Source organism: Hypanus sabinus, chromosome 21, assembly GCF_030144855.1.
Source record: "Hypanus sabinus isolate sHypSab1 chromosome 21, sHypSab1.hap1, whole genome shotgun sequence".
NCBI classification, from domain to species: Eukaryota; Metazoa; Chordata; class Chondrichthyes; order Myliobatiformes; family Dasyatidae; genus Hypanus; species Hypanus sabinus.
Genome location: NC_082726.1, coordinates 37,582,150 through 37,594,916, shown reverse-complemented (window position 1 = coordinate 37,594,916; position 12,767 = coordinate 37,582,150). Strand labels below are relative to the sequence as shown.

The 12,767-nt window shown below is 39.0% G+C and overlaps 1 protein-coding gene across 2 annotated transcripts in view; it reads right to left on the bottom strand.

The window, feature by feature from the left end:
* Positions 1 to 12,767, bottom strand: part of LOC132378970 (A disintegrin and metalloproteinase with thrombospondin motifs 14) — a 201,435-nt gene that overhangs the window by 26,789 nt on the left and 161,879 nt on the right. For both annotated transcript variants that reach the window (XR_009507247.1, XM_059946364.1), the window contains exons 10-14: positions 11,769 to 11,882; positions 8,655 to 8,803; positions 6,602 to 6,777; positions 5,624 to 5,757; positions 4,586 to 4,709 (exon numbers count right to left, since the gene is read on the bottom strand). Coding sequence is in view for 1 of the 2 variants with exons in the window: in XM_059946364.1 (XP_059802347.1) it covers positions 4,586 to 4,709; positions 5,624 to 5,757; positions 6,602 to 6,777; positions 8,655 to 8,803; positions 11,769 to 11,882 (697 nt within the window). In the remaining variant the exon portion in view is untranslated. The remainder of the gene's footprint in view (positions 1 to 4,585; positions 4,710 to 5,623; positions 5,758 to 6,601; positions 6,778 to 8,654; positions 8,804 to 11,768; positions 11,883 to 12,767) is intronic.

Here is a 12,767-nt window from a genome sequence, read left to right as displayed (position 1 = left end):
ATTAGGCCATTCAGCCCATTGAGCATGCTGCACCATTCCATCATCGTTGATTTATTATCCCTCTCAACCCCATTCTCCTGCCTTCTCCCTATAACCTTTATCGACCTTACGAATCAACCTCTGCTTTAAATATAGTTGGCCTTCCTTATCCACGAGTTCCGCATCCACGAATTCAACCAACAGCGAATCGAGAAAACCCGGAAATGCTCTTCCAGCACTTGTTGTTCAAGCATCGTTCGCCTCGCATCTCGCTACTTTGTTCCTGTGAAAAAAATGGCTCCTAAAAAGCAATTAGGTGGTCAAAGAAATTCCTCAAAGGCTAACAGTGCTATCTCTTGCCAAGAAAGTAGAAATACTTGATCTTTTGAAAAGTGGCATGTTGGTTTCCAAAGTGGGCTGTAAGGTCAGTAAGAACGAATCGAGCATTCGTACAATAAAGCCGAAAGAAGCTGAAATTCGTGCAAGTGTTAGTGCTGCCCCTACAACTGCAAGAATGGTCTCTCTGGTTCGTGATAAAGTGCTTGCAAAGACTGAGAAAGCATTAAGTGTGTGGCTAGAGGACATGTCACAGAAGCATATCCCTGCCAATGGCCAAATTATACATGAAAAAGCTCTTAGTCTCTATGAGCACTACTGTGACGGGGTTGATGAGAGCGAGAGAAAAGAGTTTAAGGCTAGTAAGGGATGGCTGGCTGGCTGGCTGGCTATGTAAAGCGCTACAGCCTCAAGAACGTAAAGATCACAGGAGAAAGCTTCCTGTAACAATGTTTCTAACTAAAGCATCTGCAATTCTGAAGTCTCGACGTCCAACGCTTGAAGATCCTCAGCACTCAACTTCCACAGTTCCTGACTTTAGTATTATTGAGCCTCCTCCAAAGTGTCATTATTCCCTGAACAAGACAGTGTAACAACTACTGTACAGGTATTACAAGTTTTACTCGTTGTTTGATCATTGTTTGCCTTGCATCTCATTCATTCACTGCTTGTGTTGTGAATGAGAGGAACATGTACAGTTGAGAAGAGAAGTCAAAAACAGCACAAGAGGAAACGAGAGGGCATGTAATATAGCAAAACTCAATGGGAAGTTAGAGGATTGGGAATCTTTCAAAGAGAAGACAACTAAAAAAAACATTAAGGAGAGAAATGATGAAATATGAAGGTAAGCTAGCCAATAATATTAAAGAGGATACCAGATGGTTCTTCAGATACATGAAGTATAAAAGAGAGGTGCGAGTGGATATTGGATCGCTGGAAAATCACACTGGAGAGGTAGTAATGTGGGACAAACCAATGGCGAATGAACTGAAGAAGAATTTTGCATCAGTCTTCACTGTGGAAGACACAAGCAGTATGCCAGAAAATCAAGAGAGTTAGGGGTAAAGTGAGTGTAGTTGTAATTACTAAGGAGAATGTGCTTGGGAAGCTGAAACGACTGAAGGTAGTTAAGTCACCTGAACCTGATGGACTACACCTCAGGGTTCTGAAAGAGGTTGCTGAAGAGACTGTGGAGGCATTAGTAGTGATCTTTCAAGAATCACTAGATTATGGAATGGTTCTGGAGGACTGGAAAATTTAAAATATCATTCCACTCTTTAAGAAGGGAGGGAGACAAAAAACAGGAAATTATAGGCCAGATATTGGGGGTCCATTATTAAGGATGAGGTTTTAGGGTACTTGGAGACACATGGTAAAATAGGCCACTATCAGCATGGTTTCCTTAAGTAGAAATCTTGTCTGACAAATCTTTTGGAATTCTTCGAGGAAATAGCTGGTAAGATAGACAAATGAGAGTCAGTGGATATTGTTTACTTGCATTTTCAGAAGGCCTTTGACAAGGTGCCATACATGAAGGCTGCTAAACAAGTTAAGAGCCCATGGTATACCAGGAAAGTACTAGCATGGAAAGAAGATTGGCTGACTGGCAGAAAGCAAAGAGTAGGCCTAAAGAGAGCCTTTTCTGGTTGGCTGCCAGTGACCAGTGGTGTACTGCAGGGGTTGATGTTGGGATTACTGCTTTCATGGTATACATCAATGATTTAGATGATGGAATCGATGGTTTTATTTGCTTAGTTTGCAGATGATACAAAGATAGGTGGAGGGGCAGCTAGGGTTGAGGAAGCAGGGAGTCTGCAGAAGGTCTTAGATGGATTAGGAGAATGGGCAAAGAAGTGGCAGAAGGAATATAGTGTAGGGAAGTGTATGGTCATGCACTTTGGCAGAAGGAATAAAGGGAATGATTGTTTTCTAAATGGGGAGCATATTCAGAAATCAGAAGTGCCAAGGACTTGAAAGTCCTTGTAAACAATTTGTTAAAGGTTAACATGCAGATTGAGTCAGCAATAAGGAAGGCAAATGCAATATGAGATTCATTTCAATAGGACTAGAATATAAAAGCAAGGATATAATGCTAAACACAAGGTGCACTGCAGATGCTGTGGTCAAATCAACATGTACAACATGCTGGAGAAACTCAGCAGGTCGGACAGCATATGTGGGAACGCTGACTGCTCATTTCCACAGACGCTGTCCGACCTGCTGAATTCCTCCAGCGTGTTGTACGTGTTGAAGGATGTAATGCTGAAGCTTTATAAGGTATTGATCAGACTGCACTTGGAGTATTGTGAGCAGTTTTTGTCCTCTTATCTAAGGGTGTGCTGGCATTGGAGAGGGTCCAGAAGAGGTTCATGGGAATGATCCCAGGAAAGAACAGGTATGAGGAGCATTTGATGCATCTGGGCCTGTATTTGCTGGACTGTAGAAGAATGAGGTGGAGTCTCATTGATACATATTGAAACGCCTGGATAGAGAGGGTGTGTGGAGTATGTTTCCTATAGTGGTGGAGTCTAGGACCAGAGTGCACAGTCTCAGAATACAAGGACGTTCCTTTAGAATAGAGATGAGGAGGAAATTCCTTAGTCAGGGGGTAGTGAATGTATGAAATTCACTGCCACCACAGATAGCTGTGGAGGCCAAGTCACGGAGTATGTTTACAGCAGAGGTTGACAGGTTCCTGATTAGTAAAGGTGTCAAAGATTGAGAGAAGGGAAGAGAATGGGGTTGACAGAGATAGTAAAACAGCCATGATCGAATGGTGGAGTAGACCTGATGGGCGAATGGCCTAATTCTGCTCCTATGTCTTAAGGTCTTAGGGTCCACCAGTTTACATTTATTTCCAGCTATTCCAACCTCCATTCAATACTGTTCACATCTTCAAGTTAGAGTCATCAGAAAATGCTGTATTTTTACCTCTCATAGCTATATTTAAAATACTATCATGCCAGAAAAAAAAAACAATTGATCTTAGCACTGACTTTCTGGGGAAGATTATTCTCTCATCTTAAAAAGCTATTGTTCACCACAGATCTCTGCTTTCTGTCCTGTTTCTTATTCATATTGCCACATAATCTGTTTATTCCATTAATCTCTATTTTTCTAGCTAGTTTATTATGTACAACAATATCAAATGTTTTCTGAAAATGGCATTTACTGCATTCTCTTTATCATTTTATCAGTTACGTCATCAAAATTTCAGATAGTCTGTCCTTTATTAATTCAAACCTCTCCAAGCACCTATTAATATTTTATACTGGTTACTGATCTCAAAGGTTCCCCATCATTAAGGTTAAAATACCTTCATCTTGGGCATCCAATAGTAAAAAAAAATTATAGTGAATCAGTTTAAGAGTAAATTTGTAAAGCATTTTCTTCAACAAGTGGAGATAAAATTTGAAGACTTTTCATCAAAGGTCTGTGAATACTCAGTCAACTGAAATTTCTAAGATTAAGGCAGTTAAGAATGTCAAATAAATAGAATTAAGGTACATGTCCAAAATGGTATAACTTGATGAATAAACAAAGAGTCTTGACGAGTAGAATGATCTACATCCCTAGTAGTTACATTCCAGTACTTCTGAAACTGAGTGTCTCTACAACTGCTACAACACTGTACTCTGGAAATCATTACTTTAAGTACTTCCAATTTACTAATTGCTGTTTCAACATCAGAAGTTTCCTCAACATCTATTTCTTTGGCTCTGGTCATTTCCAATTCATTCATATATTATCATCCACTTTTCCTCTGTGGATCAGTGTAGAATGGATACAGAGTTAAAAGTAATGTAAAAGTGTGCAAGTTGCATGATATGACTCAGCGATGCAGTATAGAATCAAAATGAAATACTTGCAATTGCTCTGAAAACAAACAACACTGAAGGAAAAAAAAGCAAAATATCTTTTAGGTCTTATAATATTTCAGTAACTTATCACAGTCCTGTTGCAATGTGTAGAGTTATTTAAAGATGTCAGTATTATCTGAAGATATTAAACTGATTATCCAAGTTAATGGAATTGCTAAGTTGATAGTTATGCAACAGAAATATTGTATTCGATTTCCTCCATATTTCCAAATTCAATTATTTTTGGTTTATGATTTTTGAAGTGCTGTAAACGTGGAAGCAACAAGAGATCATGGTATGTATTAATTGAAGTAGTAAATTAATTTAAATAACTTGAAATAGGTCTATTACAATAGGCAACTTTGTACCAGAAAACTGAGCTACATGTGATCACTGTGGATAGAACTCACCCATTTGTTTGGTTGTCTTGGCAATGGTCCCTTTAACAGTTCGACAATGTGCATTATCACCACCACAAACACCACATTTATCTTCTCGTTTAAAAGAACCCACTTCTTTGTCACAGCCTACAAGCTTCAAAACAAAAATTATTCAACGTTGTTAAGTATCATCACCTGCCAAAAAGATCAGAATTAACTCTACAACCAAGGTCATAAATATTAAGACCAAAATCGTAAGCAGCAATCCTTTTCTACATACATTCAGCGGTCACCTTAAAAAATAAAATGGCCTCTAAGTGTATGTTCATAGTCTTCTACAGCTCTAGTCCATTGATTTCAAGGTTCGACATGTTGTGCACTCAGAGATGCTTTTCTGCACATCATTGCTGTAACAGGTGGTTATTTGAGTTACTGTTGCCTTCCTGTCAGCTTGAATCAGTCTGTCTATTGTCCTCTGACCACTCTCATTAACAATGTGTTGTCGCCCACAGAACGGCTGCTCACTGTCTGGGTTTTGTTTTCTGCACTATTCTCTATAGACTCTTGCGACCGTTTTGCATGAAAATTCCAGATCAACAGTTTCTGAGACACTCAAACCACCCCATCTGGTACCAACAATCATTCCACGGTCAGAGTCACTAAAATCACATTTCCTCCACCATTCTGATGTTTGGTCTGAACAAATGAACCCCTTGACCATTTCTGCGTTTCTGACCATTTATGAATTGAGCTGCTGCCACATGATTGGCTGATTAGATATTTGCACTAATGAGCAGGTATACAAGTGTATCTAATAAAGTGGCTGCTGAGTATTAATACGTTATCAACAATTTATGTACTTACACAAAGCATTTAACACATCAATGTCTTGAGCCATTGTAAGCCACGTGGATGTATTAGCATAGTATTCATAAACTTGGCCTAAGACCCAGCTACATTTTAGGGAACACTTTAGGTTGGGGTGGTTTAGAAAGAGAATTTGAGAAGGGAATTCATGAATCCAGAATTAGTGGAATTAAGGAAAAGTTAATAGTGAAGAGCACCTACCACACATTCTCCTCGAGCACACACACTGAAGGGATCCTTGTAACTGCAGCGAGTACCATCATGCACAACCTGATTCATAAACACCACATCACCTGTTTCCTTGGACTTGCAAATCAGTTCACATTTTTGAGCCTCTAGCATTTGTTGATAGGAAAATAAAAATAGTGGAAGTTTATATAGGCTTATGAGTGAAATTAAAGCTCTGAAAACAAAACACAAAAGGGTTAGAAGTACCCAAACCACCCAGGTTTGGTTTACCTGTAATTCACTCCCAGGCATTCTTCATTTCATTTCAGTATATTTCCTTTCCTTATTATCTTGGAAGAAAATTATTTGAAACAATATTGGCAACAGTACTGCTCAGAGAATGAAGGGAATGGTGATCAATGGGTGCAGTGGAGTTGAAGAGGAGCTTAAAGCACATTAATGAAACAACAAAAGCAGCATCATAGGATGGATGTCAAGATTTAAGTCCAACATGTTATTTTTATGTGACAGGATCCTCAGATTTATTAGGATCTCTGCGGGTACACTGGAAAGGATAAGGCCTGGAGTGTTAAATTGCTGGGCAGCAAGAAATACAGCATAATTAGACAAGGTGGTGAAGGTGCCATTTGGCATGACAGCCTTTATCTGTCAGGATACTGGGTACAAGATTTGGAATGCCATGTTACAACTGTACAAGGTGTTGATATTCAGAGTACCAGATACAGTTCTAGTTGTCCTGCTACAGGAAGGATATCATTAAATTTGGAAGTGTACAAAAAGGAATTATGAAGGTATTACCTGGACTGGAGGGCTTGAGGTATAGGGAGACCCTGGATAGGCTAGGTCACTTTTACCCCTATAATGTAGGAATTAGCTCCCCACTAGCATGATAAAATCATAATTTATCTCCAACAATCCTTTATTGATTCATTACCCAGTATTCAATAGTTGTAGCCTCTGCTTTAAATAGAGTATCAAGGACAATCTCACCATCTTGAGGCTCATAAGGGAGCCAGGTATGCTTAACATTTTGGTGAAGATAGTACGAGTTTCGCTGTTGACACTGCTGAGCCCGAAAATCTTTAAATTGCCCCGAGCAATCTTCAGAGTTGCAGACTCTATATTGAAAAGCAGGGCCACGGCAGTCTCGGCCACCATAGGCAGGGCTGCAGAGCAGTAAAAACACAATTAGTGACAAGATATGCATTCTTATTTTACTGCATGATTTCATTAATAAGTCATAACCTTATTGTCTTGATAGTTTGTGGAGCTTTCCGGGTAGCTATACTGAAAGTTCAGTAGCTTCCAATATAGTGATGTTCAAATAGCTGACAATTGTTGATGTTCGATTAGCTATCCAGCTATTTAGTGTAGCAAGGAAGATGGTGATGGAATCCATGGAGGAGAGATGCCAACTTGCATGCATCTAGACTACATTCGTATTCAAGCATGTATTCCAATGCATTAAATATGCCTATCCTTCAGTGACAGTGTACAGGAAAGAAATGCTGATTTTAAAGTTGAAAGCGCGTGGGGAAGACGAAAAGGAAAAATATCCACTTCTGTCGACTGTGGTTACGATACGTTCTGAAAAATCATACTACCAGGTTTCCCCTGCAATCCGAAGATTGAGCGTTCCTATGAAACCATTTGTAATTGGTAATTGCAATTACCATTAATTTATATGGGAAAAATTTTTGAGCATTCCCAGACCCAAAAAATAACCTACCAAATCAAAGCAAATAACACATAAAACCTAAAATAACACTAACATATAGTAAAAGCAGGAATGATATGATAAATGTACACCCTATATAAAGTAGAAATATCATAGGTACTGTGTAGTTTCACTTATCCAACTCGGGAAGACAGCTAGCCAAAATCGATTTGGAGAAAAAAAATCGGCACGTACACGCATGCGCAAACAACTGCCTGCACAAGGCTTCACGGTCATTGTAGTCTTTCTTGGGGTAAACACACGTATAAAGCGGGCGTCTTTTTTTCATAAAAGCGAAAATCCTCTTTGGTCAGTGAAAACAGGTACTAATGTAGGTCTTTCATAACAGCGAGTAGTTGCAAAGCGAACGTTCGAAAAATGGGGGCCACCTGTACTAGGCTCAAGGACAGCTTCTACCCCACACATTAGACTATCAAATGGTTCCCTAATACAGTAAGATGGACTCTTGACCTCCCAATGATCTTACACCTTTTATCTGCCTGCACTGCGCTTTCTCTGTAGATGGTACACTGTATTCTGCATTCTGTCACTGTTTTACCTTTACAGTGTAATGGATTGATCAGCATGCAAGGCAAGCTTTCAATGTTCCTTGATATATGTGACAATAATAAACCAATTCCAATTCCATCCATTTAAATTCCACCTATCACCTCCAAGCTTCCCAGACCATTCCCGTTCATTCTTATTATTTTCCAAAATAACTAATTTGTTCTTGGAGCAGTAACATATTATTTAACAGCATTAACACTTAATCAAATTATCTCAGTGGGAAGTATTCTTATTCAGAAAACAATGAATTCAAACAGTTTTTCAGGGTAATTGGCATGTCAAAAATCTGCAAATACAATTCTGAAATATATTGTTCTTAGGTCTAAGTAGTAGACAGAAGTTGCCTTAGTGCCTTGTAGATGTTTAGATTTATTATTCTAAGTGGGGAGGCAACATTTCTCTCTGAATCAGATTAATTTCAGTTATTGGTTGTTAAATCGGTGCGAGTTATCACTAAATTTCAAAGAGCAACATAGCATATGAAGAACCTGAGATACTGCTGAGAAATGCGGTAAAACAGCATCTTTATTGCTTATGCTGTGTCTCCTGTTATAAAGGAAAATGATTCTTAGTAGCTGACTGCAAAATGGATTTTCAGCGGAATGGATTTATCACTCATCAGATTATAAGAAATATATGTTTAATTGTTGACATGCTGCATAAATTGGCTGTGGTTCTTCTCATATTGCAAAATATGCCTATGAAAGAGCAATGTTATGAACACACAATTAAGTGTATCATTTGGTCCAAACTTACAAAGGATTGTTGCACTGCCTACTACGGAAGCGTACTCCGCCACCGCAAGTCCTTGAGCACGTTCCAAACTTTGTCCATGAACCCCAGCTTCCATCCTGACTGTACAGCTGATCTGGACTCTTCCAAATGCAGTGACCCTTGAAGCACCACTGGAAAGCAGAAATGGTCAACTATCTTCAGAATTTGTTAATAGCTACAGTATTATGGATTAAACTCAGAGCTTTGCATTCCTATTGCTGAGCCACCAATGACAAAGTTCAAAGCAAATTTATTATTGAAGCACATATGTGTGGCCATATACTACCTTGAGATTCATTTTCTTGTGGGCATACACTGTAAATCCAAGAAACACAATAGGATCAATGAAAAATGGCGCCAAACGGGATGGACAAACAACTGATGTGCAAAAGACAACTGTGGGCAAATACAAAAGTTAAAATAAATAAATAAATGAGTAATAAATATAGAGAACATGAGATGAAGGGTCCTTGAAATGCTTCCATAGTTCTGTGATGGAGGGAGTAAATTTGAGTGAAAGTACCTCCTCTGGTTCAGGAGCCTGAATGGTTAAGGGGTAATAACTGTTCCTGAACCTGGTAGTGGGAGTCCTCAGACTCCTGTATCCCCTCCCTGATGGCAGCAGAGAGAAGGATAATGGATAATGCTTTCCTGTGAGAGTACCCCATGCAGATGTGTTCAGTGGTGATGAGGGCTTTACCCTCGAGGTATCCACTACTTTCTGTAGGCTTTTCCATTCTAGGGCATTGGTGTTTCTATACTAGGCCATGATGCAACCAGTCAATATTCAGACAATATTAAAGGACGCAAATTTAGAAATAGAACGTTTATTGCCAATTAGTTGAAGATGGGGAAGGAGATGCAACTCACAGGAAACAATTCATTGCACAGCAAAAGGGAGTCAGAAAACAATTTAAAGCTACACCAGAAGAATTACCTCATCATTCTATACTATCTAGTTATCTACAACTGTCACTAAAAAGTTAATTGAAAATTGCACCCAATCTTCAACATAAGTAACTTTTCACTCATTCATTTAAGTTAAAAATTAGTTCTTCATGACTTGGACGAGCATCAGTTCCATTAAATCCATCGTACAGAGCCCAATGGCAGAAAAGAATATAAGTAAAACTATTCTCTCCATCTACTGTAGATAAAATGACCATCAACACACAGAATACTTGGGAGAGTAAGAAAATTGAATCTTTTACACATACCTCTTTATAAATGTTGGAATAACCTGATGTAAAAGATCAGTCATCATATTTTTGAATGGTTGAATAAGTACAGGTGAGGGGGACAAAAGACCTACCCTGCTTGTTTTCCTTCTGTTTATATGAACAGGGAATAAATTAAAATGCTTGAAATGTGGCAACAAGATGAAATACAAGAATAATATGAAAACTGTTGTGTTTCAGACAGGCATATTTGACCCAGAATCACTTCTAGTTGTGTAATTTTGGCAGGGTGGGAATCACACAATCGATGAGCCTGCTGGAATTCTTCAGACAAATGGCACTTCATTAGTTTACGGAGTAGAGAGATGGGGTGTTGTTGATCATTTATTGGCAAATGCTAAGAACAAGATTTACTGGAGGTTATCCAGGCAGAAATCTGATATAACATTTACTTAAAACAAAACAAAATGGCAACTTTTGTAACGGGGTGACTTTGTTTCCTCAGTGGTGATTTAGTCCTGAGCATTCCCGTGGGCCTCATCTGTGATGTAACTCTCTACTGGATGTTTGCATTTGGCGGCAACCAGCATATTTCAGATAAGGCAGGGAGAATTTCAGTGGAGAAAAGTTTCCAGAGGTTTACTCCAATCCTCAAAAAGTTTATTTTCAATCACCTTTGACACAAAGACCAAGGGCTCCTTGAATCCCACCCATTTTATTTCATGTTATGACACACAGGAATATCTTCAAAGCATGCCCATAGCAAAAAAAAACAAAAACTTTCTTATTTTAATTGTTGGCAAAAGGAATATCTACTTCACCGTTTCCAGTTTGTTTTAATTATTGCAACCTTCCCTTTATCATTATAAGTGGCTCCTTGCACATACAAACACTGGCTAATTATTGCTAATAATTAGTATAACCCCCTCAAACATTGGAAGATTGCCAAACAAGACCCACAGCTCAATTTGCTAATTAAATCTGCAGTTGATACTACATTGATTGGCTTCGTCTCAAATAATAAAAAGTCAGCTGACTGAGAAGAAGTCATCACACTGATACAGCGGTGTCAAGAAAACAACCTGTCCCTCAATGTCACTAAAACAAAGGAGTTGGTTGTGGACTACAGGAGGAACAAAGCCAGGCTCACCCCCAATTGACGTAAATGGATCTGAGGTTGAGAGGGTGAACAGCTTCAAATTCCTTGGTATACACATCACTGACGATCTCACGTGGTCTATACATACGGGCTGAGTGGTGAAAAAAGCATAACAGCGCCTCTTTCACCTCAGACAGTTGAAAAAGTTCAGCATGAGTCCCCAGATTCAAAGTACTTGCTACAGGGACACAATTGAGAGCATCCTGACTGGCTGTATCACTATCTGGTATGGGAACTGTACTTCCCTCAATTGCAGGGCTCTTCAGAGAGTGATGCAGGCAGCCCAGTGCATCTATGGATGTGAACTTCCCACTATTCTGGACATTTACAGCAACAGGTGTGTAAAATGGGCCTGAAGGATCATTGTAGACCCAAGTCACCCCAGCCACAAACTGTTCTGGCTGCTACCATCTGGGAAATGGTACCGCAGCACGGAAGCCAGGACCAACTGGCTCTGGGACAGCTTCTACCACCAGGCCATCAGACTGATTAATTCACGCTGATACAATTGTATTTCTCAGTTATATTGACTGTCCTGTTGTATATCTTACTGTACATACTATTTATTACAAATTACTATAATTTGTACATTGTACATTCAGACAGAGACGTAACTTAAAGATTTTTACTCCTCACGTATGTGAAGGTTGTAAGAAATAAAGTGAATTCATTTCAAATAACTTGATTAGTTAATACAACAATATGATCATTTATTAAATGGAGTTTACAATAATTTTAATCCTCAGGTTGTTGTTTTACCTTTCCTGATGCACACTCTGTCCCATCTAGCGGTGGACCTTTTTTAGTTTTGCAGAAGTAAGGATTATCAGGATGGCTGCACCATAATTGCTTGCAGGGATCAAAAGTTCGGAACTGTAATCAGGACAAAGAAATTTTTGGTCTGACTATGAAAGCCTGTGATATCTAGGATAATAAAAAAAAGCATAGTGCATACAACAGATGAAAATTCTAGAAAGGAAAAGCTGGTCCACCAAGCCAGGCTTAAATAAACAGCCATGTTGTAAGCAAACATCAGAACCAAAAGTGGTTCTATCCAGCAATGGCAATATAATCACTTGGGAAAGATAACAAAAGAAAATTCATTTCCGATCCACTGTTCAGGTGGAGGGACAGGGAGAAAATCTGAGCAATATTTATCTAATTTTGCAAAGCCATTCTAAACAAGTGCAAAAAGGTACAGATACTTTAAACCACATCAGCAACATCCGAAACAATGATTAGTCTAGCTGATCGGCAGCGTAGTGGTCTGCATGATGTCATTACAGTTCAGAGTTCAATTCCGGTTCGCATGACACTATTACAGCTCCGGGTGTTGGAGCTTGGAGTCAATTCCAGAGCTGCCTGTAAGGTATTTGTACATTCTCCCTGTGACTGTGTGGGCTTCCTCTGGGTTCTCCAGTTTCCTCCAACAGTCCAAAGATGTATTGGTTAGTAGGTTAATTAGTCATCGTAAATTGGCCTGTGATCAGGCTACTGTTAAATAAGTGGGTTGCTGGATGGTGCAGTTTGTTGGGCTGCAAGGGCCTGTTTCATGCTGTATCTCTAAATAAATAGAAAAATAAATCTTGTCCAAATATTTTCTATGCCTGAATATTACCTATCTCGTGAGAAGATCAGAAATCAATATAGTACGTTAGCTGAGGTCCAAACAAGACTTAAAAAACACACAAAAATGCATAATATAGAACAAAATCAGAAATTGTGAAAAAGATTCTTCACAGAAAAAGACTATTAGAA